This window comes from Astyanax mexicanus, chromosome 12 (genome assembly GCF_023375975.1).
Source record: "Astyanax mexicanus isolate ESR-SI-001 chromosome 12, AstMex3_surface, whole genome shotgun sequence".
Lineage (NCBI taxonomy): Eukaryota > Metazoa > Chordata > Actinopteri > Characiformes > Acestrorhamphidae > Astyanax > Astyanax mexicanus.
In genome coordinates, this window is record NC_064419.1 from 46,291,672 (window position 1) to 46,319,633 (window position 27,962).

General features: G+C 37.4%; 1 protein-coding gene across 8 annotated transcripts in view; it reads left to right on the top strand.

Moving 5' to 3' along the window:
• The window catches only part of elavl4 (ELAV like neuron-specific RNA binding protein 4), a 176,947-nt gene that overhangs the window by 35,818 nt on the left and 113,167 nt on the right, over positions 1 to 27,962 (top strand). The window contains exon 1 of one of the 8 annotated variants that reach the window (XM_049486072.1): positions 367 to 622. The exons of the other annotated variants lie outside the window; for them this stretch is intronic. Within the exon in view, the coding sequence (XP_049342029.1) occupies positions 599 to 622 (24 nt within the window). The 5' untranslated portion in view covers positions 367 to 598. Of the gene's footprint in view, positions 1 to 366; positions 623 to 27,962 lie in introns of those variants that run through there. 8 annotated transcript variants of the gene reach the window in all.

Here is a 27,962-nt window from a genome sequence, read left to right on the forward strand (position 1 = left end):
GCAGGCAGGCAGGCAGGAAGGACGGAAAGGGGAAGGGAGGAAGGGGTAAGGGATGGAGAGATGGAGGGGTGTGTGGTGTGGGTGGGGTGGATGGAGTGGGAGGAGGTGGAGGGGGGGCTTTTCTTTAGCTAAGGCAGCAGCGGCAGCAGCAGCGGCAGCAGCATCAGTGCTCCTCCTCGTCTGCCAGGCCTGCCAGAGCGAAGGTGTTAATTTTTACAGGGGTGGGCCGGCTGGGAGGGGGGGCCGCAGATGACGGGCGGCGCAGGCAGCCAGTGAGAGCGCGGGGGGGAGGAGGGGGGCACTCGTGACCTCACCAATGAGGAGGGAGCGAGGGGAGCGGGGGGCTGCAGCATTTGGCTCATGCTGAAGCCTGTGCATTCACAAGCAGCTGCGCTCTGAGGAGGAATGCCCACTCTCTCTAGCGCTGGCCGCACGCTGCCTCGTCGCCACCGCTGAGAGACATCCAGAGAGAGAGGGGGAGCTGAGAACAGAAGGAAAGAGAGAGAGAGAGAAAGAGAAAGAGAGGAAGAAAGAGAGAAAGAGAGACGGGACATTGGCACAGCTGCGGGAAGAGAGAACTGTGCTCGCTGGCTCACAAATGGAGTGGAATGGGTTTAAAATGGTAAGGATGCTGCTGCAGTGTGCTGCAATTTTTGGGTCTGGGATCTATATATGTATATATGTATGTATATGTGTGTATGCATATGTGTGTCTATGAGTGAGTATGTGTGTGTGAATGTATTTGAGAGTGTGTGTGTGTGTGTGTTTTTTGCCCTTGCCGTATTTCATTGCTTGCAGCTGCAGTGCCTGCATTACACTAGAGAGAAAGAGAGAGACAGAGAGAGAGAGAGCGAGAGTGTGTACCGCTTCCTTCCTGCCTTTTCCTTTCTCCCCATGCTGTTATATTCCTTCTCTCTCTCTCTGTCTCTCTTTCTCTATGTAAATTCCTCTTCTCTCTCTCCTTTCTCCTCCCTACGCTTCAATCCCTTTCCATTCCGCCGGATCGAGTCCTCCTCCTTAGCTAACTACTACACCTCACATCCTCATCCCCACATCCTTCCCTTTTCACCGGGAAGCACATTTATTTTAGGCTGTGAGGAAGGAAGGGTTGAATTGATGAAGGGAATCTAAGGGAAAGAATGGAAGCAGGGTGGTACGAGGGTAAAGAGAAGAGGATAAGGATAAGGAAGGCGGAAGAAGTGGAAGAAAGAGAAGGCGAGGAGGGGAAAGGCATGGCAGGAGCGGCATGATGGATGAGGGGCTGCGGTGTGTGTGTGTGTGTGTTGGCAGGTTTTAAAACCTGTTTTACGAGCAAGGAGGCGTGCAGAATCTTAATGAACACCTTTAGATTAGTGCTCCAGTGCTCGCCTTTAGTGCTCGCCTTTGTTTCCGATTCTTCTTGTGAGCATGCGAGGTCTGGGAGGTCTGCGACGCAGGTTCACGGATCGCTTCGGAATCGCCTCTTACATATTTCTTGCACTTATTTTGGTTTATTGTGTATATTATGTGCAGAGGTATGCTGGTGGCAGAACCGGCATGGTCAGATGCAGATGCGCAGGGCATTGCATAACCGCATGGCAGTGTGTGTGTGTCTGTGTGAGTGCGAGAGTGTGTGTGTGTGCATTCTGAAGCATAAGTTTGTAAATGAGTGGGAGTGACTCAGTATGGGAGAGCGAGCAAGCAAGCGATTGAGTAAGCGAGTAAGTGAACGAGCGAGAAAGCAAGCGATTGAGTAAGTGTGCGAGTGTGAGTGTGTGTTTACGCATAAATCTACGGATATCTCTCTCTCTCTCTCTCTATATATATATATATATATATATATATATATATATATATATATATATATATATATATTCCTTTGTGTAAACACGTGCGAGCATCCTGGGCCGTGCGAATTTTATACGACGGTGTGTGTAGTAGTAGTAGTAATAATAATAGAGCAGGCTGCAGTCTGCATGCTTTGTGTATTTGTGTATATATATATATATATATATATATATATGTGTGTGTGTAAGAGTGTGTGTGTAAGAGTGTGTGTAAGAGTGTGTGTGTGTGGTGTGTGTGAATCCATTGTTGACTAAAGGCTCAGAGCCTGCCTCTCCCGACTGTCACCAGGCTAGTGGGAGACTGTGCCTGCCAGAAACAAACTCACCCCACAAGGGAGAGGGAGTGAGCGGGCGAGAGAGCGAGAGAGCAATAAATGGAGTGAGAGAGAAAGGGATGGAGAGAGAGAGAGAAAAAGAGAGAAAGGGACAAAGCTGACCAAAGTGCTTTGAAAACGCCCTACTCCTCTAGATTATATGTAGACGATACACTAAAGTGCGCACAAACTCTGCACCTGTTTTTATGGCGTAAGTATATTATTAAAGTAGCACTACTCACTTCCCTGCAGCGTCGCTGGTGCCTGATGGTGCCAGAATGCTTGCGCGCATTTTTTCGAAACAGGATCACGCGACTTCCCATAAACCCCCAGTGTTTCCAGCATCTGAGCGCGTTTTAAAATGGTGTCCTCCTCCACTGCTTAGGGAATTCTACAGCTACGGCTATTTGCATCCAAAATGTGGGCAGCATTATTCATTTTGCAGGCAAATGTTTGACTGTTTGACTGTTTGTGTGTACAAGTGTGTGTGTGTAAGTGTGTGTGTGTGTGGGCTTTAACATGCAATCAAAATGCTAATTAAAAAGAGAGACAGAAAGAGAGAGAAAGAGATTCCCAGCGAAGGGTCTGTCCGCCTGCCGTTCGTATATTAGCGTGCCTTAGCATACCTATCTTTCTTTATATAATATAATATATAATATATCTATACATATATAGGTGTTTGTGTGTGTGTGTGTGTAAAGAGAGAGTAGTAAGGGCAATTAGCTAGGGGTTGGCAATAAGGCCCTAAAGTCACAATATCACAATATTTTAGAGAATTGTTTGATATGATCAAGATATTCTCAAAAATACAACAAAACAATAGAATTGCTTTAGTAATGTTTTGTAGACGACAATCTTTAACTCTTTATCTCAACAAACTCGTTGTATAAAAAAGTATAATAATGTATCATAAAAATTAAAGTAATTTAACAATCATTTTTACCACAATACTAAAGTTCAGGATATATTTAGTGCAGCATATAAACTGCAAACATTTATAACAATTATACAAAATTATCCCATCAAGTGTCACAATCAATATTAACACAACTACGTATTATATTGCTTTAAAGACTGTCACGATAATTATGGTATCGATTTATTGCACAATACATGGACATGACCTCAAGAATTTTAGCTGACATTTATGTTTTTCTTGGCAATGAGAAATGGGAGCTCAATATATTGCAATACATTGTAATACTTTAAGCAAGACATTAAATTGCGTTTTTTAAAAATATAATTGTAAGAAAACGCTCAGTATAAAAACACACCATAATATGAATGAAACTAGCTTTGATCCAGTCAGAGGAGTGGGATCTAAAGATAAAATACAACACTGCTCTCTAGTGGGCTGCATTCAAACACAACACAAAATAAGCCACTGTCTGACACCAGTCTTCACAGGTAAACGTCTTGATAATTAATTTGATAATTCAAAATATAACATCAATATATAACAATATTTTTTTATTAGTCTTATAATGAGAATATTATTATTTATTGCTAATAATACTGGGACAATACAGTGTCTAAACAAAAACAGTTGTTATTGTGATGGGCCTAATAGTGCTATTATGATGGATTATATTGATTTTTATATTGCTTTAAAATCATAATGATGTTACTGATTATGATTTATGGCACACCTCTAGTGAGAGACATCCTAGTATACCTCCACAATCTCCTCCTCCTACTAGTATACCTCCACCTCCACCTTTTCCTCCTCCTCCTCCTGGTAGTAATCATTCACCTCCTCCTTCAAGTATACCTCCTCCTGCTAGTATACGTCTTTCTTTTCCTCCTCCTCCTCCTAGTCTACCTTCATCTTCTACTCCTCCTAGTATATCCCCACCTTATCCTCATTTTCCTCCTCCTCGTATACTTTCACCTCCTCCTCATCCTCTTAGTATAACTCCTCCTTCTTCTCCTCCTTCTCCTAGTATACCTCCGCCTCCTCCTTCTAGTATACCTTCACCTCCCTATTCTCCTCCTAGTATATAACCACCTTCTCCTCCTCCTCCTAGTATACCTTTACCTTCTCCTCCTCTTAATATACCTTCACCTCCCCCTTCTCCTTATCCTAATATACCTCCTCCTCCTCCTAGTACACCTTCACTTCTTCCTTATCCTCCTCATACTAGTATACCTCTGCCTCCAACTTTTCCTCCTCTTCCTACTCTAATTTACCTTCACCTCCTCCTCCTAGTATAACTTCACCTCCTCCTCATCCTCCTCCTAGTATACCTGTGCCCTCACCTACTTCTCCTTCTCTTCCTAGTATACCTCTTCCTCCACCTTTTGCTCCTTGTCCTCCTCCTCCTAGTATACCTCCACCTTCTCCTCCTTCTCTTAGTATACCTTCACCTCCCCCTTCTCCTTATCCTAGTATACGTCCACCTCCACCTCCTCCTAGTACACTTTTACTTCTTCCTTATCCTCCTCATCCTAGTATTCCTCTGCCTCCAACTTTTCCTCCTCTTCTTATTCTAGTTTACCTTCACCCTCCTCCTTGTAGTATACCTTTAACTCCTCCTCCTACTCCTAGTATATCTCCACCTTCTCATCCTCCTTCTTCTATACCTCCCCTTCACCTTTTCCCCCTCCTCCTTCTTCTAGTAAACCTACACCTTTTTGTCCTCCTCCTCCTAGTACACCTCCGCCCCCACCTCCTCCTCCTCATATGCAGGGCCCTGTCACAGAATGAACATCCGCTGACCACCCAGCACAGTACAGTCCATCCTCCTCCTTCTTCTTCTCTCTGGACCACGTATCGATTCCCCTCACCCTCTCGCTTCTCCTCTCTCGCTCCTCCTCTCTCGCTCGTCTCGTACACAGGCCACGCCGCTCTCCTCCAGAGCTGTTCTCCTTTGTTGTCCAGCTCCAAGGTTGCCTATCAATGCTAATAAGTGTGTGGCTAGACTGAATATTAAGAGGCAGAGGAGTACCAGGGCGCAGGTGGGCAGCGGGGAGATGGCGGGAGAGATGGGGGCGAGCGAGAGAGGGAAAGAGAGAGAAAGTGTCAGAGAGAGAGAGACTGACCGTTGCGTTCTCAGGGCCGAGCAGCAGGGGTGAGAAAATAGCCCCGGGATGTGTGATGGCTGGGTGGAGGAGTTTGCACCCCTCTCTCTCTCTCTCTCTCTATCTCTCTCTCTTTTTCTCCACATAGCGTGACTACACATGACAGTGGACTGACACAGGAGAGCGCCATCCGCTTCATCTATCAGAAAGTGAGAGAGACACGAAGGGGGGAAGAAAGAAAGAAAGAAAAGAGAGAGAGAGAAAGAGAAAGTTAAAGGAAAAAGAAGTTGTTTCCCTGTGGCTGTACATACTCAGGGGATCCATGTCACTACTGCATCCATCCATAACTGCTCTACTCTTCCACTGCAGGAGAGCAGCTGGATGCTGCTGCTGCTGCCGCCTATTAAAACGCCCCCTTTTCCGCACTGCTCTTCCCCCACGGCCTCAGATGGTGGCGCTGTAGAGCTTCTGCATGAAAGAGTAGCACCCAAGAGTATCTCCACAATGCCTCAATCTAACTAATACAGCATGCAGTGTTTAACTGTAGATATTAGACCAAATGCATGCAAGCTAAAAAAAAGTGATTCTAGTGTTTTATATAATAATATATAATAATAACTATTTAATAGCTATTTCTTATTACATACGTACTATAAATAATAATTTAGCCTAATTCTAATTGAGCCCTTCCAATGAATATCTATATCTATCTCTTTTAAGAGAAATCAAGTTAGTTTTGAATTATTTATGAATATACGTCTAAATAAAGTATATTTTCATTTTGTAATGTACAAAAAAAAACTTTTAAAATAATAATCACTGTGTTTTTTTATTAGTCAGAAGAGCTTAAATTATTTGACATATGAATAGTTTGTAATTGTATTGGTAATAACGATAATATCTATTCATAATAGATATACTATACATTCAATGTTATAGCTTTTAATTTTGTACAGTATATTCTTTCAGCATCATTACTGCAGTATACGCATGTTAAGGGTGTGCCACTCATTGCACAACTGTCAAACTGTCACGAAGTGACCCAGGCAGGGAGACGAGGAGGCGGACGCAAGTGCAGGTAGGGTGAAATCAATAAACAATAATTTAATAAATAAATAACAAGTAAACAAATAGACGGGTAAACACAGAACAAAGAAATGAATAAGAAAACCAACGTGATATAAAACTAACATAAACAAACAAGAGGTACTATAAAACTAGGCAGGATGAACTAAAACAGGGCAAGGGAATAAACTAGGGAAAACACAGGGAACTTAAAAATAACAAAGGATAAACAAAAGATATACAAAGATATACACTAAGGAGGGAACTAAGGAGCACGAGAATAAGCAAGATAAATATCAATTACAAACAAAGAGGGAGGCTATACAAGGAAAACAAATGAATGAAACAAGACTATGAACTAAACAAAGCAGAGACAATAACCAGGAATAAACAAGACAAACAAGGAACTAAAACAAGACGGGATAAACACAGAGCAGGAAACCAAGGAGCGCAGGAATGAACACAAGAAACAGAGGTACGACAAACAACAGGGGTTAGTGCAAAGACCGACGGAGGACAAGGTGGCAGAGGAGGGCTATTTATAGTAACACAAACACACTAGAATTGGAAACACCTGGGGAAGGGGCGGAGCTACAAATGAGACACACATGGAAAAGTACTGAGACAGGAGACACAGGGGAGCACAGGTCACGTGGGGAAGACACACAGAGACACGAGACGAGGCCAAGATGTGACACAAACTAAAAGGCACATTCACACTATTCTCATTTTTAATGACATTTAGAGTTTAAGGCAGATTATTATTGTTTTTTTTAATTAATTCATTATACTACATACAATACATAATTGATTTTTCTATTTTTTAAATCTATTTTTATTAAAATCTGCTGCAAATATCTCTCTATATATATTTATATTTATTATCTTAGAAAATGTAATGTTAGTTTATGTCATTTTTACATTGTTTTAGCATCATTACTGCAGTATACATGCACAGGATGTGCAATCTTTAAAACATATTTTTTTAAATACATCTTTTTTGCTGCTCAGTAAAAAATCACACCATTCTCATTTTTAATGTAATTTAGAATTAGATGCAGATTATTTCTTAGCAATGATTTTTATTATACTACATAAATACTATATTAGATTATTGACTTTTGTTCAGATCTGGTGAAAATCCCTGTTTTAAGGTGCAATATGTATATAATCATGAGGAAGATGGATGATCACAAGCCATTAAACCAAGCTGAACTGCTTGAATTTTTGCACCAGGAGTGTAAAGCATAAAGTTATCCAAAAGCAGTGTGTAAGACTGGTGGAGGAGAACATGATGCCAAGATGCAAGAGATGCATGAACAAATATCCACCAAATATTGATTTCTGAACTCTTAAAACTTTATGAATATGAACTTGTTTTCTTTGCATTTCAGCCATTTCTCATTTTCTGCAAATAAATGCTCTAAATGACAATATTTTTATTTGAAATTTGGGAGAAATGTACATATACCTAAATATACATATACCTAAAAATAGCTAAATCAGAGAAACTGATTCAGAAAATATATTAGAAATGTATAATGTCAGTTTTTGTAATTTAATCTAAAGATCTTTTGTAGTGCAGCTCACTATTTTAATGTTGGTGCACTATTTTTCACATAGCTAGTGTACAGTTTATCACACAGACCCTGTTTTACTGGGTGTGGCCATCTCTATGATGTGTTGACTCACATTATGCAAATCAGCACATTTCTATAATCTATAATGATATATCTATAATGATGCCCTGATTTATTTTACATTAGAGTGTGTATGCCTTTAAAACAACAGCATCGCACCACACCCATCTCAGTGATCCGAACACACAAGCAAAGACTGTGAGACGGACGTCATGACTGACACAGGATCAGATCCTCAGAGACGCAGCAGATATAAATCAGCTCATGGATTGGACATGTGGCCAACGAGAACAGGCTGACCAAGGAGGACAGGCAGGAGATGATGCTTTAAACGCATGCCTACGCATCCGCCATCTTCAATACAGGTCTGGATCTGTCCCTAACAGCAACAGGCCCGCTGTGATATTACATTTTATTACACATTGTTAAATAAAGGGATTTATTTTAAAATATATTTAAATATTTTCAGCTCAATCACTTCTGCAGTACTTAGTGAAGCAGAGAAGACACATTGCATCTGCTTCCCACACTGAATTATAATAACGTCAGTTTTAGTTTTTATTCTCCAGTGCTGTAGAGCTGTTTCAATTGGATGAATTGGATTTGTGTCATCGTATTTGGACTGTGTGCTGATTTTAAAATAGGAAAAAAGCGTTTTTCTCCATTCTCTACATGACTTATTCCATTTTTTTGTCACAATCAGGATTAATATTATAATTAGGATCAACCCTAAAATAATAATGGTGGTACATTTAATGGATAAAACACATTTTTACACGTCCTATGCACCAATATCCTATTCTTCATTCAAAGCTGCATGGTCACATAACAAGAAAGTTCATATTTGTAAAAAAAAAACCTTAACTGGGTAATAGAGGACTTGGAAGGATACATCAGTTGCGACCTCCCTCAAAATGTATCCAAACATAGGTTGCATTTCTAGAGTCCTTCGATTTGTCCTTCGAAACAGATTTCTAAAGCCTCGATTAGAATTAAGAAATGTACAAAAATAAATACAACAGTTTTAGATTTAGAGTAACCACCACATATGTTGGCATGAATATTAAGTAGGTCATCCAGTCGGTGGTCAAACATGGAGAAGGTGGAGGCAGTCATGGTGATGTTCTTATGTAATATAGCGTACAACGAAAGTGCTTACATTACTGTGGCGGTTAAAACACTCTTTGATTTGAGGACCAATCATGGCACCTGTAAACAGGATAGGGTTACAGCCATGACAGTGGACTAGTGGTTGCAGTTAGTGGTTAAGTTGCATTATGACATGCATTGTGACACATTTTTGAAGGCCAGAATGCATGAAACTCAATTTGCAATGCTTAAACATCTGCACTTACTTCTTTTTCAACAATCTTACGCCTAGAATGTAGCTGCACTGGCACCATAATTTCCAGTGGTACTGCTTTGTTTCGTCTGTATCCATATATAAGCTATCAGAGAATGCTTTTTAAAGTTACTATTGAGAAAAAATGCACTACAGAACATCTTACACCCTGTGCAAGCTGCGTTGCGATGCTCATTGCTATCTTACACCAAGTCAACAGATAGCAATGGTGCTTGTGAATTTGTCTGCGCCTATATGTCTGCGCTATATATACATGTTGGACTGGAAACGAGGTGTGTCCAGATACATTTCTGGCTTATTGCTATATTGGCAGCAGAAAACACAGGTGCGCCACTGACTGAACACAACCTAGACAGATGTCAACAGTCAGAAGTTCATTGCTATATTGGCAGCACTGAATTGTTACACGCACACATAGACACACAGCAGTGCACAAACCCAACTTCTATATTAATTTTACATTAACAATAAACCAGCAAGTTAGCTTAGTCTTCCTTGCTGAGAAGTGCACAAAAGCGCTGCGCTGTTAATATATCAATCCGCCCGAATCAGAGTGGAATTGCTTCTTTAAAAAAAAAATATATATATATGCATTTTGCACGCTTCAAGCAGTGAAAGGAATACTTTTCCTGTCATTACGATAGCAAAGACACACTGACACGCCCTAAATCAAGCTGCACAGTGCACGGTTGATGCCTATAAATCGCCTATAGACCGCTAAAATAAGGCAGCAGCATGATATTACTGTAGATTGGGCTGCATTAAGGGGCTCTTAATGGCGACAGATGACTTGATGGCTTTTATAGCTTTTCATTACCTAATGAACTTCCTTTGACATGGAATTAAGTGGGGTAATTTCGGAAGTCTTGACATCTTTTGGGCGGCAAATTATGGTAGGTAAGCAAAGGTTAATAAGGCACGTCTATTCAAACACAATCTGCCAGCGAGCATTGTCTCGATTATGTGCTTTCTTTTTTAAGTAGCCGTCTTTTTTTATTATTTTTTTTGTGTGTGTGCGTGTGTGTGTGTGTGTGTGCCGCCGCTAAATATACATGAATACCAACAAAACGTTTTGGTTAAAATTTTAATGGGCTTCCACAGTGATTTCTCTCATTTATTCATCTCCATTCTCCATGCAGATAGCTGAGCTGAGGCGAAGGGGGGGAGAGGGAGTGTGTGTGTGTGTGTGTGTGTGTGTATGTCTATGTGTGTGTGTGTATGTGTGTATGTGTGTGTGTGCTCTTAAGGGAGAAGGCTTCACAAGCACAAGCCTAATTCCTCTGGCGCAAATTCAAAGTGCCACGCACAGACAGGCGATAATCAGCTGGATACACTCGCGCACACACACACACATTTTACACACACACACACACTATACACACTCACACACACACACTCACACAGAGTACCCCTTTCCAAAAAAGGGTTCTGTTCTCCGTTTCACACCTACTGCCGCCTCACCAAATCCATATTCCAGCGCTGCTCAACACAGGCACAGGAAACACTCATAAAGGCTGATTATCATTCAGGGTTCATCCAGGCATGTGGACAGAATATTTCCTTTATTTCTGCCTGCTGTTCTCTTTTCCTCTCCGCACGCTCTCTCTCTTTCTCTCTCTCTCTCTCTCGTCTTTCTTTGTCTCTCACGCCCTCCTCTCTCTCTCTCTCTCTCTCTCTCCGTCTCTCGCTCTCTCCCTCCCTCCCTCCCTCCGCCCGTGTGTTTTGGTATTCATACAGACGTTTGGATTTGAGTGGCAGCCTCTCCTGAGACTGTGCACAAACTGCACATTTCTCTGATCTACATTTTGCACCCCAGGAAAAGACAGCAGCAGCGGAGGCAGCAGGAGGCGAGCCTTCACCGCTAGCTATCGCCAGCTCAGCCCCGCCGCGCGCTCCGGCCCCCCCGCCACTAGCCAATAAACTCACCTGCCACAGGGCACTAAAGGACATCTCAAGGTCACTCGCAGGACGGGAGCGCCGCATATATATACATATATATATATTTATATATATATATATACAGCACTGGAAAAAATCTTGAGACCACTTTAATTTCTGAATCAGTTTCTCCCAAATTCCAAATAGAATATATTTAGAGTTCAGAAATCAATATTTATTGGAATAACCCTGGTGGTTTTTAATCACAGTTTTTTTCATGCATCTTGGCATCATGTTCTCCTCCACCAGTCTTACACACTGCTTTTGAATAACTTAATGCTACTCACTCCTGGTGCACAAATTCAAGCCGTTTAGCTTGGATTGATTAATTCCTCTTGATTATATTCCAGAGGTTTTTAATTTGGTAAAAATAAAAGAAACTCATCATTTTTAACTGGTTTCTTATTTTTTCCAGAGCTGTATAAATACATTTCAGCTGTCGCAATAAAACCATGAAACACCATGTCATTTCATTTATTTTCATTATTTTCATTATTTCTATCTCCTTCATCTTTATTTATGTTATTCATGTTGTGTTTGAATATTTTAAAATAAAAAAGGAGAAGTGGTCCGAAATCTGTTTTGTTTTTTCAACATTTAATTCAGTTTTCACCTCTTTTTAGGAATACTTGTGTTATTGTTCAGATTTAAACCATTTCAACTTCTTTTTTTAAACCACAATTCAACTCCATCCATGTTTTCTGCAGCGTAAAAAAAGAGATATCAGCACAATATGAAATAAAAAAAAACTTCATGTTGTTTTAATACTTTATGATAAATGGAGCAAAATTATCTTTTCACATCAAATTTTCTAGCGTAGTCATATAGTGATATTGGTTTTTGTAATGAATTATTATTAATGAGTGTACTGATAAAGGCGTTACGGGCCACTACCATCATCCAGCATCTTTCATGTTGATTTATAGATGTTTATAAAATAAAAATAGGGTTATACTCTTATAATAAATCCTCTCAGAAATGATTGCAATGTGTCATTTTAAGACTATTGGCATTAAATGCCAAACACTGATATAATGGTAATATAATAGCATAACAAAGCATTTATACCCTTTTATTTTAATTAAAGTAGTGAGAAATCCCACTGTGTGTATGGAGTCTCTGATTGGAGTTATCAGAGCACTGATTGGTCATTGTATGACTGGCTAAAGCACTGTATACTGTTATATATGTAAACAAACATACAAATTAACACAATAGACGATAATGCAGTTATCGTGAGATAATAGTAGTAAGGCATGTTTGTGATTACTGGAGGCAAAAACAGACAAAACACAGACAGAAAAAATATATATATCTATATATATATATATATATATATACAAATATATATATATATATATATATATATTATTAATATTATTAATATTATTATTATTATTATTATTAAGGTTTTCTGTCTATCTTTTGTCTGTTTTAGCCTCCAGTAATCACAAACATGCCTTACTACTATTATCTCACGATAACTGCATTATCGTCTATTGTGTTAATTTGTATGTTTGTTTACATATATAACATATAAAATATATATAAAATATATATATAAACATATATATAAATGGCATGTGGATCATTCCTTTAATTTGTTAGTTAACAACCATGGATTGTACCAGATATTTAAGCATCTAGATGGTTTATTGAGTTGCTTTGAGTTGCCCTGATTCATTATAGAACCATATTGTTACTAAAAAACCCTTTATACTAAAGAAGTGCTGCTGTAAAATAGGCAAAATAGCAAAGACAAACCACTGGGCTAAGTCTATATGTCAGAATATCATGATATATATTGTGTACAGTACCAAAAACCCTCCCTACAGCAGTATGTATTCAACTTTAAATGCCAGAACAGGGAACACAACAAAACAGCAGTGCTGATTTGGCGGCAAGCACAATGGAAAGAGCAGAATATCAGCTTTTTCTTTTCTTCTTTGTTTGGTTTTCGTCATCGCAGGCCCTGTATCCGTATGCGCTTCAAATAAAAGGGTAAAGAATGTTCTTTTCTTTTTTTTTCTCAGTGTCTGAGGGAGAGAATAAGAAGAAAGGGAAAAAAGAAGGGAGGACAGGAATGAGAGCAGAAGGGAACAGTGGGTATAAATGTCAAAGATATAGCCACTGTTCTGCTCTGCACAGAAGCATCTGTGGTTTTGGGGTGGAAGTTCACGGAGGTCAGGGGTCTCCAGTCTGTGATCCGCGGTCACAATGCAACCTGACAGAGAAAGGGCAAGCGGTAGCACGGCAGAGCTATCTCGATCAAACAGCGGCCGCGGATACCACTGCTGGCATTTCACTGAGGAATGGTGTTGGGTGAAATCTCGGCCCTGAAGATCCTGCGTGGCTGAGGATATTGTTATCTGGCTGTCGGCTGGAGTTAGCTTCATTAGCGGTGAGAGCGGACCCTCCGCTGTATTCGTCTCGTCTTGCTTTGTCTCGTCTCGTAGCGGACTTTGGGTTTCTCGTTACGTTAAAATAGTGCTGGATAGGGATTATGACCTAAAAAAAATCTCAGATTTTTTCACAAAAAATCTGATTTTCGATTATAATCGCTTATTATTCCCCTCCTTACTAAAAATCAAACTACAGATGACAAAGAAATGGTTCAAAACTAGGTAAAAAAAAAAAAAAATATATATATATATATATATATATAAATACAGTACAGGCCAGAACTTTGGACACACCTTCTCTTTTTCAATGCGTTTTCTTTATTTTCATGACTGTTTACATTGTAGATTCTTACTAAAGGCATAAAACCTATGAATGAACACATGTGGAGTTTTATATACTTAACAAAAAAAAGGTGAAATAACTAAAAAAAAAAAATTATATTCTAGTTTCTTCAAAATAGCCACCCTTTGCTCTGATTACTGCTTTGCACACTCTTGGCATTCTCATACTCTCAATGAGCTTTTCAAGAGGTGGCCACCTGAAATGAAAAGTTTTCCAACAGTCTTAAAGGAAGGAAGGAGTTCCCAGAGGTGTTTCTGGATTCTGGATCATTGACTTCTGCTACAAATCTGATAAAAAATATTGTATTTTTCAATATCTCAGTTAGGGGTGTGCTATAATCATATCGTATGCAATAATATAATTTAATTTTCCTTTTGTTGCAGTGGTGTATTCTTTAAATTAATATTTTAATATTTTTTAATTTAATATTTTATCATGTCCAAGAGTATCATTATTGCAAAATTACCATAGAATATTTTCTCATAGATATTATTTTAGGGCCATTTCACCCACTTCTAATTTATAATGTGCTTTAAGAAGAATATTTATATTGTGGATACATTAGATACAATCCCAGTGCAGTAATACAAAAATATCATCATGTTTCTCACCTCTAATTTACTCTGCTCTACAGCTAATAATTTGTGTTATAAGCTATACGAGTACCAGCACGGCCGGCGCACTAAGCACAGCGTTTACACGCCGAGTTCAGAGGCGCGCTGTGATCCGTACACACACTCAGCTTGTTATTCCGGTGCAGCACAGCTCAGCACGGATAACCCTATATATTTCCTGGCACATACTATATGAGCATCGATTGTCCCCTGTGGGCATTTTCAATTACACTGGAGCTCAGTAGTGGAAGATTAATCTGCTGTTTTGAATGCATGCCACATTTGGTGCTTTCGTCGAGGTTCTGCAGGGGAGTTATCTCCTCAGCCACGAGACTCCATTAGCTCCGTTTTGTCTCCTCGCTGCAGCAGATGCTGCGTTATGCCTCAGTACGCTTCTGTTCTGTAGATTCTGACCAATAATCCGGAGACAGAGACGTCTTTCATCGCTGCGTTATTAAAGGGAGTGACAGTGTTCATCATGCGCTTTAATAGAACTCATTCAGATAGATGTAATATAGATAAATATACAGTAAACATGTGGTACAACAGGAAAAAAGCTGTGGTTTACTGTACTGTACTGTACTGTATTGATAAATAGTTGGGTCAGGAGTGTTTTTTAAGCTGAACTGTCTATATTTGGTTCTTACGTTGGTTCTTTTTGGGTTTTGTGAAATGATCGATTCATTTTTTTCATTTCTTTACTATATTGGTAACACTTTATTTTAAGGAACACAAATTAGGCGCTTATTAATGGCTTAATAAAGCCTTAATTATACATTTGTAAATTATTTATTCACTACTTATTATTATCACTGCTTAATTCTGTGTTATAAAGTATTATTGGTGCTTAATTAGGGGTCTGTGATTGATTCAATATTTATTCAGTTCTTTTTAGTCTCTAATTACTGATGATCAGAACCTCACTTTTGGTGTATTAGTGACTTTATTAAGCCCTTATTAACTGTTAATAAACTCCAGCACAGACATAACCTTACCAAACTCACATAGATCAAACTGCAGCCAATTATAATAACACTAATAACATGTATAAATGTCTAACAGTTAATGCTTAATAATCTGCTTAACAGGGTGCTAACTATAATAACTGTTTATTGTGCATTATAAGAACTAATACAGCCATTATTAATCATTTACACATAACAGACCCTGAATTAAGCACTAACAACACAGAATAAAGCCTAATAAGTAGTGAATAAATCCTTTACAAATGTCTAATTAAGGCTTTATTAAGCAAATAATAATAAGACATTAATAAGCGCCTAATGTGTGTTCCTTAAATTAAAGTGTTGCCACTATATTTACTATATTAATTGTGTTTTGTGTGGCACAGTGGATAACACCACTCAATACCAGTGAGCGACTACCACATCATGTAGGAGCCTGGGGTTCAATTCCCACTCAATCTGAGTGACTATGCTGCTCTACACCACAAGGTCTCCATACAGCACACTCTTACACTCTTGTTATTGTAATGTTAAGAGAATTTTATGTGCTGAATATTTGGCAACCAAAATGATTAAGCTTTAAACGTATGATGTTTAGACAAATAAAAGTAAAAAGACACATACAAATAGTTTTATATACTGCACAATTTGTTGGGATTTGGTTTGGTTTGTCTGCTGGGAATTTAAAAACATATTATTTTTTTTATAAAGTATTGAATAATTATATAAAAAAATGTGTAATTGCAGTTATGTAATAGTTTAAATAAATACATTTTAGGCTATTTAATTTATTCAGTGGTGGAAAAAAAGCGAAAAAATGAATAAAAATAGCGAAAAAAAAAAAACTGTGTAATATGTGGCCTTGTAACATTTTGGCTGAAAAAATAGCAAATTTAAGTGCATTCTTTGTTACTTTTTTAATTGGAAAATAGAAATAGAAACCAATTGGCAAATCCCATATATTTATGAAAAGTATTTAAACATCTGGTTGAACTTAACAGAATCTATTTATTATTTTTTATCAGTAGTATTTACACTGATAAGCCACATCAAGGGACAAAGACTAGTATTGTGTCCCATGACTTTTGACATGTTTGGACATGCTGTAGGCTCCAGACTGGGAAGGAGAATGCTGTCCAGTTTATTATTGATTAGTTACTGTACGTCAATTTATTTAGAAGTTTTGCTTCTGATAATTGATAGATACAGTACCAGTCAAAAGTTGGGACACATCTCTTCTTATTTAATGTGTTTTTACATTGTAAATTTAATATTGAAGGCTATATCAAAGCTATACATGAACACATGCAGAATTATTAAGTATTTTATACATATATCTTTGAGAACAGATCTGCAGACTCTTGGTGAGATTTTAATCTCAGTGTCTTTATGAGGGAGAGTCACCTGGAACAGTTTTCTCAGCGTCTTGAAAGAAGAAGGAGTTTCTGGAGGTGCTGAACAATAGCTGCTGCTTTTCCTTCATCCCAATTAAATCACCTCAAATCACCATCTCAGTTCATCAGGTTTAGATCAGCGGATTAATGTGGAGGAATATCACTTTTTTTTTTACTGTTTTCTACGTAATTCCATATGTGTTCTTTAATCGTTTTCATTAATATCTCCTTAATATTAATCTACAATGTAAAAAATAACTTCATAACATCGAGAAATAAAGAAAAACACCAGATGAGATGGTGTGTGCCCAAACTTTGGACTGGTACTTTATATAGTAATAGATTTTTGATATAATTAAAGCAGAAACAGAGAGGGATATAAGAAAAAAATAATAAGAGATTTTGTTGGTAAGTGTGTATTAAGGCTTCAGGATGGAGGATGGAGAACTGGAAGAAGAGGAAGGAGGAGAGGAAGCGGATGAGGATGAGGACGAGGGAGTGGTAGAAGAGGAAGGAGTGTGGGTGGCGGAGAGAGAGAGAGAGAGAGAGAGAGAGAGAGAGAGAGAGAGAAGGAGAGAGAAAGAGTGTTAATGAAGGAAAAGACTGGGTAGTGGTGAAGTGAGGAGCAGCTGCAGGAAGATGAGGAGGCTGAGATTGGATTAGCTTGACTTCAGCCGCACAGGGCCTGTGTGTGTGTGTGTGTGTGTGTGTGTGTGTGTGTGTGTGTGTGTGTGTGTGTGTGTGTGTCAGTACCATGAGGCTGCAGTCAGCTTTTTTTTTTTCCCGCTCTCTCGCACCCCTACCCCCTTTCCTCTCAGGCTCTTTGTACAGCTTTTAATACCTTGCTGTAATGAACAAATATTATCTTAATGGCTTAAAAAGAGGGAATAATTAAAAGGAGAATACAGGGAGGGGCGCTTTGCCATTCATAACAAAAGGCATTCAACTTTATTTTCTACCCCTCCAATCCGTACTATTCCCAGCAAGAGTTCAAGCTTAAATACATTTAAAAATACAGTTTTAGAACACCCCCATTAACTTTCATTAATATATTTTTAACTAATGATCAGTAGATGTGAACAAAGCAGTAGTTTATCAGAATTTAAATATTAACAAATGCTCATCACACATGACACTTATCTATCAGCATGGATATTCATATTAAAAATGTTAGCAAATTATAAGTGCATTAGAATTTGAACTTTAATAAATCTCTAGTAAATTTGAAATTTAAACCGGGGGCGAATGTTGTTCAATTGCAGTTCATGTTGCAAATGCGTTCCTTTTAGTATTTACAAATGAAATAGCAACTTTTTAGTTTCTTAAAATGTGAAAAATAACAAAATAACAGTTATTAATCATTAGTTAACGGTATACTAATGAAAGTTATTATAAGGCAAGGCAAGGCAAGTTTATTTATATGGGACCTTTCATACACAACGGTCATTCAAAGTGCTTTACAAATTAGAAAATACACAGAGAAATCAAATAAAAAAAAAACATGTAAAAGAATAACAGTAAAAATGGAAATAAAAGAATAAAATAAGAATAAAGCATGACTGATTCAAACATGATTAAAACAAAGAAAAGTAAAATTAAAAACATGTAAAAGAACAACAAGGAATTAAAAATAAAAATAAAATAAGAATAAAGCATGAATAAAACATGATACAAATACAAATATTATAAAATGTTTTTTTTTACTTTATTTTTTGCCATTTAAGCTCTTCAGGTCAAGTTAATAACCAGAAATAATACAAGGTAAAAAAATCCAGGGGATATTTTTTAAGGGAAACAAATGAACTAAAAACTAAAAAAAAAGTCACTGTAGTATTGTAAAAAATAAAAATAGTGCATTGTAAAAGTATTGTAAAAGCTTGTAACAGCTTACTGCTGGCATTAAAGCATGCAGTGCTCTAAAACAAAGCAACAAAAGCAAAGTGAGAAGAGCTCATTTTTGCTTATTTTTTGTAATTTATATACTTTAATTTTGTTTATTTTACTGTGTAGGAAAGGTCTGTGATATGAAAAAGGTCAATATCAAATATAAAATAAACAAAATGCTAAATACAGGTTTCCTTTATAGAAAAGTAGTATATTTTTATTTTGTGTGCATTACAGGCAGAAAAGAGCATTTTTATATTTTTCATCACTGACATTTTTCATATTATTTTTTATTGTATTTTCACGATAACGATACTCTTTGGTGATATAACAAAACATTGAATAAAAAAAAATATATATATATATATATAAGAATGCACTACTGCAACAAGTTGAAAATGAATTTTATTATTGCATACAATATGATAAGGCACACCTCTAAATGAGATATTAAAAATTACAATATATATTATATTGTATTGTATTATATTATATGTTGTATATATATTATATATTGTATCGTATGTATATATATAAAGACCATTGCCTTCACATGGTGTCAACCAATCATGATGAATGATGAATAGACCCATAGGAATGCTTTAAAATGTCCTGGAATATATATGTGTGTATGGATATGACCTCAATCATTTTTGTTGACCTCTATATTACTCTATATTAATATGCCAGCCAGAAAAACTGTTAGCATAAATGAGCCTGTGTGTGTAATCTTTGTTAAAGCAGGGCTTTACTATTTTATGATTATTTATTTATTATTAATTTATTTAGTTGTTTTGTAATGTAGCACATTTTAATTTTTCTGTATTTGTATCCCATTGATTTCCTCGGCAATATATTGTCCAAAAAAGTTGACATGATATATCCAAGATTAAAAGTAAATGTGATACAGCACAAATGTCCCTTCTGCATGCATGTGATGTAATGTGACTATTGTGCATGCACATATTGTGATGATAATGCACATATACTAAAACAATATATTAAATGCTTGTTTCTTAGAGCTGTAGTTTTACAGTTGCACCAATAGCAGATTTTATCACGGGGGAGGCGATACACTTTGTGCTGTTAGACTCAGTTGGGGATGAAGCGGGGTGAGATGAAGCTAGTTAGGTGGTGTGTGTGTGTGTGTGTGTGTGTGTGTAGGGAGTGAGTTAGTGGAGCGTGACAGGAAGAAGCTGCACAGGTGCACCAGCATTCTGCTACCTGCCAGCTACCTGCAGCCATGTCAACACAGCACCTGGAGCTGACACAGCTCAGCCAAGTGCACACACAGACAAAATTTACTCCACACACACACACACACACACAGAAGCGCTGTATCTACAGCCCAGCGAACTGCATGCGCAGAATGAAAGTAAAGCACAGCGATCTCTTCACCTTGTGCTGAAGGCAGATGCAGTAAAGCAGAGATTCCCTGTGTTCTTCCAGCAAGGTCACCTTTACTTTAATAACGCAGAGCACAGCTACTACACACACAGCCCTCAGAGACTCTACCTCACTCTACCCTCTCTCTCTCTCTCCTTTCTGTGTGTGTGAGTGTGTGTTTGTGTTTTACAAAGAGCTGTATGCAGAAAAAGGGATGTAATATGTAAATCAAGGATGCAAAAGGACCAGCTTTAGCTTTAAATGTACTTAATAGTGTACTTAAACTACGTTCAAAATGTATTTATGGCGTATAAATATATATTTTATTATATACTAATCGTCGCTGTCCAATAAAAGAAAACTCTTATCTCCAAAACAAAGCAACTGTACAGGGGGGAGGAAAAACCTTGTAAACTCTTTTAATGGTAGTCAATGTAAAAAGAGTTTATTTCAGGTCATTTTGAAGAGTTTCTATTGGTCCGTTCATATGTTTTTCATAGGACAGCGAAGATATATACTTTATTATATATTTTATTATATGTTTTGAAATAGAATAGTAAACTTTATTTAGCTGTGCTAATGTGGTTCATCACAAAAAAAAATATATATATATATATATATATTTTTTTTTTTTTTGTGATGAACCACATTAGCACAGCTAAATAAAGTTTACTATTCTATTTCAAAGTACATGCTTAGTACATGTGCTTTTTAAATTTTCTGGTAAAATAGGTGTTTTGTTGTGTGACACTGTATAGTGTAGTGTGTGTTAGGGAATGTATTGCACAAGATATTCAGCATCCAAAATTATTTGACCGTTTGGCTTCTGATAATCAGTAGACATATATAAATGAGTATTCTATACCTGATTTTGTCAAGTACCCCTCACTGCAGAACCACAAGTCCAGGGGGTGGGGCTGGATCTGATCCAAGGGGTGGAGCCTGACCTCCTGACCACCCATATCTTCTTTTAGGTTAGGGTTAGGGTTAGGGGTAGGGGTAGGGTTAGGCGAGTGAGTAAAACCGGATGGGGAAGAGTCCGATCTGCTTCAGACCAATGAAAACACAACGTAGGAAGAGTTGGATCAGATCCAGCCCCACCCCCTGGACTTGTGGTTCTGCAGCGAGGGGTATCTCGATTTTGTTGGCAAACGTAGATTAAGGATTAAATGAGCTAAATAACATTATCTAAAACATAAAAGGCTGAATTGTCTGATAAAGACTTCTATATATTTTAATATATTATATTTGTAATAATGTCCTTAAAATACTTTTTTAAAATATTTTTTATAGTGTATAATAAAATTTTCTCTTTTTGAACTTAATTTTTGCCTATATGTTTTTATTCTTTATTAAAATATGAATGGTTTTATGTGTCAGTGACAATAATATATAAAAAATATAGTGTGTATATTATAGTATAAACGTTGGATTTCTGTGCATCCCTAAAATCTAGAATTACCAGTTATAATACATGTAAATTCGTAGATTACTTGTCCTACGGTAAGCATGCATTTAAGTGCATTAAAATACATATATTACTATTACTATATTACTATATCCTCCTGAGACCTTGACTTTAGAATCTAACAAGCAAAAAACAATGTCTTTTTTTTTTTAGAAATTGTTGTTTATTTTTAAATTTAAGAGCTATCTTTGACCCAATAAGTAAAAAGAAAAACTTTTATCTTTTGACAGTGAGCAGAGCAAAAAAAACATAAGGAGAATAGTTTCAAACATAAAACAGGATGAGAGTTTTGTATCTGGCCCATGTTTCTGACTGAACTGGCTGTAGAAACCTTTGACTGGGATTCCCACTTTCCTTATTTCAATCAATTGAGTTTTTCGAATGTTGTCATGTGGCCACTAGATGATAAAGCAGTGTGTCCATATCAGGAAAAAGGGTTAATGTTCTGCAAAATGATTAAGTATAATGGTGCAGAGAAGCAAAAATGCGATGTCCTCATATGAGGACGCAGGGTCTCAAGAGGATATATACCCGAGTATATTGAATATTTTTATAAATATACTACTAATACTTTATAATTACTAATAACATGACTACCATATACTCATGTGCTACATATATATATACATATATATATATATATATATGTATATATATAATTTTAATTACATATTAGTGGTGATTTATAATGAATTGCATAGATTTAGTATTATGAAATTAGTAGATGAAGATAAAGCATAAACATTAATTGATTAAATGATTCATTTTCAACCTAGATAATGAATTAAAACTAATATAATCAATAGTAATATGCCTAGAATCTGTTATCTTATCACTGGCAGTCAGATTGAGTGTAGTAATGTCAGACTGAGGCAAGTTAACACACACACACACACACACACTCATACTCTCATACCCTCACACACACAGACACACACACACTCTCATACTCACACACACTCATACTCTCATACACTACTTTCTGTCTCTTTGATCATCACCCCAGCACATGAAGCACGTTTTGCTAATACGAGAGCCGCGAACAGAAATAGCTTCACATCCTCTGAATTTTCAGCTATTACATGTGTTTTGATTCAGAAGTAGCACAGCAGCTCATCTAATGAGGCTTTCTCTGCAGCTTCAGAAACACACGCTGCATTAATGGAGATCTGGGCAGCCGGGGTTAAGACTTGTGTGTGTGTGTTGTGTTGTCTGTGGGAGTACCGTGTGTGTGTCTGTGTGTGTGTGTGTGTGTGATGCAGTGTGTGTATGTATGTATTTACACGAGCTGAAAGCCGTGTCTGTTTGTGCTTTAATGCATTTCCAGGGCAGAAATGTCCTGGCTTTATAGAAAACCAGCCACAACAGTTTTAGCTTTAAACTGCACTGCAGAAAAAGATCACAAAATCCTGCAACTCTACATATTCCAGAGATTAATCTGAAAATTTAAGCATATTTGCTGTTTTATTAATACGCTCATGATTTTCCTTCTGTACATCACTTATTTTGAATTTTTTACAGAGCCTGGTGATGTATTAGCAGTTTTATTTAGTGGTGTAAACACAGGGTTACTATTGTCATAAGTTTTTTTATTGTACTTTATGTTAATGTTGAAATATGGATTAAATCAATTGATTATGCCCCAACTCCCACTGTAATCTGCCCTATCCAACGCACAGATTTATTTTTTTCTGGAGAGAGTGTGATCTGGTCCCAGCTATCAAATATACTCCTTTTTTAATTGAGCTAAACTTCTGATTAGGCACAGTTTAATCTGATATATTAGCTAGATAATACACTGCTATGAACAACTGCCAATCTGTCCCTGCTGCTCCATGCTGTTTACTCACTAAGAGCGTGGTATGTGCAGCGTTCACTGCTCGCAGTTTAATACATCTGCACTGCATATCCAATTGAAAACACTGTTTAAACAGTGTTAGCACAGCGCCACATTTTTTTAGCATTCTTACAGGTATGAAAACACTCTTTTATACTCAGCAAATTAATTTCTTATTCAGAAATCCTTACAACTAGGCTGAGATGTTTATAATAAAATCTTAATTTACCATGCATTCTGTATGACAGCGCCCCCACGCTGGCTTTATCTCCCCTCAAACATACAAGTATATAATACAATTGCATTTTTTTAACATTTCTTATATTCATTCTTTTTATTTACATTTAAATATACACTATAAAAACTTGCATCTTAAGAAGAACAAGTGTGATTAATTACAGTTAATATATACAGCTCTGGAAAAAATTAGGAGACCACTTCAGTTTCTGAATCAGTTTGTCTGATTTTGCTATTTATAGGTTTATGTTTGAGTAAAATGAACATTGTTGTTTTATTCTATAAACTACAGACAACATTTTTCCTCTTATAATATATTAAAAATTTTGTCATTTAGAGCATTTATTTGCAGAAAATGAGAAATGGCTGAAATAAAAAAAAGCCTTTTATTAATAATGCAAAGAGAACAAGTTCATATTCAAAAAGTTTTAAGAGTTCAGAAATCTATATTTGGTGAAGTTGCATCTTTCATGCCTGTTCTCCTCCACCAGTCTTACACACTGCTTTTGGATAACTTTATGCTTTACACTCCTGGTGCAAAAATTCAAGCAGTTTAGTTTGGTTTGATGATCAGCTTGTGATCATCCATCTTCCGTTTGATTATATTCCAGAAGTTTTAAATTTGTTAAAATCAAATTTTTTATATTTATATGTATATATATATATATATATATATATAGGAGGAGCTTATGTAAGGCGTACATTGCTGGGCTGCAGCAGGTTGTATATGCAGGGCTGCATGCTGAAGGACAGGAGCCCTATGGCCGGTGGCTGGCCGGGCAGAAGGCCAGGCTCTCTCAGATTTCAGCTGGGAGCGGAGCAGAGAGCGCTGGGCACTGGAGCCACACAAATTCAAGTGTCATCCCAGAATCAAGATGCTCACCAATTTTCTGCTTGCCTTGGCGCAGAGCTGGGCGGCAGCTAACGTCCAAATGAAGCCAGGCGTCCCCTGGTGGCCTGGACTGGACTGGGGGCAACAACTCACATCTCAGGGCTTTTCCACACCCTTTGGGGACATTGTCCAGCAGAGCAATCAGAGCAGTGAAAGCAGGGTAGTGAAAGTGCAGTAAAGTGAACACAGTGAACACAGTGAAACTGCGCTGCATATCTGTGCTTTATCTCAGCGCTGCGTTCTTCAGTAGCGCCTGCTGTGAACTTTTACATGCTTTATTTTAAGATAAGAAAATTGTGTAGTGAACCTACTGAAAATATTAGTGTTTAATTATAAATGTATAAGTATTTATACTGCAAGCATTTGTTCTAAAAGGACATTTGTGCTGGGGACATCCAACAAAAATGAAAATAAGTTGTGGCCATGGCTTGGTAAGGTGTGGGAACAAGATAATGAGATCTAGTAAGGGATGTGAACAAGATACTTAAATTGTGACCACAACATAATAAAGCATAGGAATGAGATCATTATGTCCTGGCTACAGCTTAGTAAGGCAAGGAAACAAGATAAGTACATCTTATACAAGATAAGCCATATCTAATTAAAGTGTGGGAATGAGATAATGAGTGACTTTAACATACATTGTTAAATTGTGGCCATGAGTAAATATTAGCCATAATTTATTAAAGTGTGGGAATGAGATAAATTGTTAAATTGTGCCCATGGCTTAGGAAGATATTAGAATACGACAATTAATGACTCATTAATTAACAACAAATAAAATAGAATATCAAGACTTAATAAGGTGTTAGAACAAGACAATTAAGTTGAGGCCATGACATAGTAAGATGTGGGAATAATACAATAAGTGACTTATTAACAAATAGTATTTGAATAACAAGTTTTAACAAGGTGTGGGAACATGATGCGTAATTCTTGGCCACCTACTAAGGCATGGGAAGAAGATAGTAAGGAACTTAGTAAGGCATGACAACAACTTGTGGTGATTAAGTTGTGGCTACAACTTCGTTAAACATTGGAACAAGTTAATTAAACTGTGACCACAACTTAGTAAGGCTTGGGAACAAGATAAGGCTTTGCAAGGTGTGGGAACAAGATTAGTAAGTCTTCACCACCTAGTAAAGAATGGGAAGGAAATATTTGGTATCTTAGTAAGACATGTCAACACATTACGGAAATTAAGTTGTGGCTACAACTTCATAAAGTGTGGGAACAAGATGATTAAATTGTGATTACAGCTTAGTAAGTAATAAGATGTGTAAGTCTTGGACACCTATTAAAGCATGGGAGCAAGGAAAATACATTTTTTTTAAAGACATAAAAACAAGATCTCTTTCCCATTTCTTGGCCATGATATATTTTTTCATGCTGAATGCTCCCAGCAGTGAGGTCAAACACATAGGAATTAAAGGGTTGTATATTGAATGGGTTTTGTGCTAGGGTTTAGTGTTTAGTGTTCAGTGTTATGTATTTAGTGTTTAGTGTTCAGTGTTTAGGATTTAGTGTTCAGTGTTAAGTATTTAGTGTTCAGTGTTTAGTGTTCAGTGTTTAGTGTTCAGTTTTAGTGTTCATTATTTAGTGTTTAGTGGTCAGTGTTTCATGTTCAGTGTTTAGTGTTTAGTGTCCCATGTTTAGTGTTAAATATTTAGTGTTTAGTGTCCAGTGGTTAGTATTTAGTGTTCGGTGTTTAGTATTTAGTGTTTAGTATTTAGTTTACAGTATTTTGTGTTCAGTGTTCAGTATATAGTGTTCAGTGTTACGTATTTAGTTTTTAGTGTCCGGTGTTCAGTGTTTAGTATTTAGTGTTCGGTGTTTAGTATTTAGTGTTCAGTATTTAGTATTTAGTGTTCAGTGTTTAGTATTTAGTGTCCAGTGTTTAGTATTTAGTGTTCAGTATTTAGTATTTAGTGTTCAGTGTTTAGTATTTAGTGTTCGGTGTTTAGTATTTAGTGTTTAGTATTTAGTGTTCAGTATTTAGTATTTAGTGTTCAGTGGTTAGTATTTAGTGTTCGGTGTTTAGTATTTAGTGTTTAGTATTTAGTGTTCAGTGTTTAGTATTTAGTGTTCAGTATTTAGTATTTAGTGTTCAGTGTTTCGTATTTAGTGTTCAGTATTTAGTATTTAGTGTTCAGTATTTAGTGTTCAGTGTTTAGTATTTAGTTTTTAGTGTCCAGTGTTTAGTATTTAGTGTTCAGTATTTAGTATTTAGTGTTTAGTATTTAGTGTTCAGTATTTAGTATTTAGTGTTCAGTATTTTGTGCTCAGTGGTCAGTGTTTAGTGTTCAGTAGGTTTGTCCGACCTCAGAACATCTGTGGTATGTTTGTGGGCGCTGGTGTTTAGGGAAAAGCCCACTCAGCGTTTTCAGCTTCATCACAGTGCGTGCTGTAGATTACTCATCACGGCCGTGATGAAATTTTGCAGTTCATTTAAAGCTTGTGTATCTAAACAGGATTACAGCGGCTCGTTACGGCTGTTTGAAAACATGGTGAAAACCTCGCCACCACATTAGTGGTTGTCACGTTGGGTGCTAATTCGCCTCTGCAGAGGAGCTGCGAGGAAGGTTAATTTAAGGCCAAGAAGATCCCACGCACATGCAGGAGAGGAGCGAGGGGGTGGGGGGGGGGGGTGAGTGGTCTCTATGCTATGTAGAGAGAGTGGGCAGAGCAGAGGGACGCAGGTGTTTCTCCAGAGCTGTAGCCCAGAGAAAAAGAGCCGGCCATGACACTGATGCCCACCACCAGCCCTTAACACACACACACACACACCCTCTCCTCTCAGATTATCCACTCTGCACACACTCCTCCTCCTGACCTCCTCTCCACCCACATCATCACCCCATCACCAGGGCTGTGAGATAAATCAGATTTTTTATTTATTAACAGAATACGAGGTTTAACCATAAACACGTAAGAATATCTAACAAAATGACAGCATGACAAAATTAGGCTGGATGTAGAGCGAGGTAGAGTGAGGTAAAATATTGTAGAGTGAGGTAGCTAAATAAGGAAGAGTGATGTTAAGTAAGGTAGAGCACAGTATGGAAAAGTTGAGCGGGAAAAAGGCAGTAGAGCAAGGTAGAGTAAACTACAACAAGACAGAGTGAGGTACAGTGAAAAGTGGGGTAGAGTAAAGCAGATTGAGGTAAAATGAAGCAAATTGAGGCAGTAGGGCAGGGTAGAGTGAGGTAGAATGATGAAAAGTGAGGTACAGTGAGGTAAAGTGGGGTAGAGCAAGGCAGAGTGAGGAAAAGTGGGGTAGAGTGAGGCAGAGTGAGGTACAGTGAGGAAAAGTGGGGTAGAGTGAGGCAGAGTGAGGTACAGTGAGGAAAAGTGGGATAGAGTGAGGCTGTGT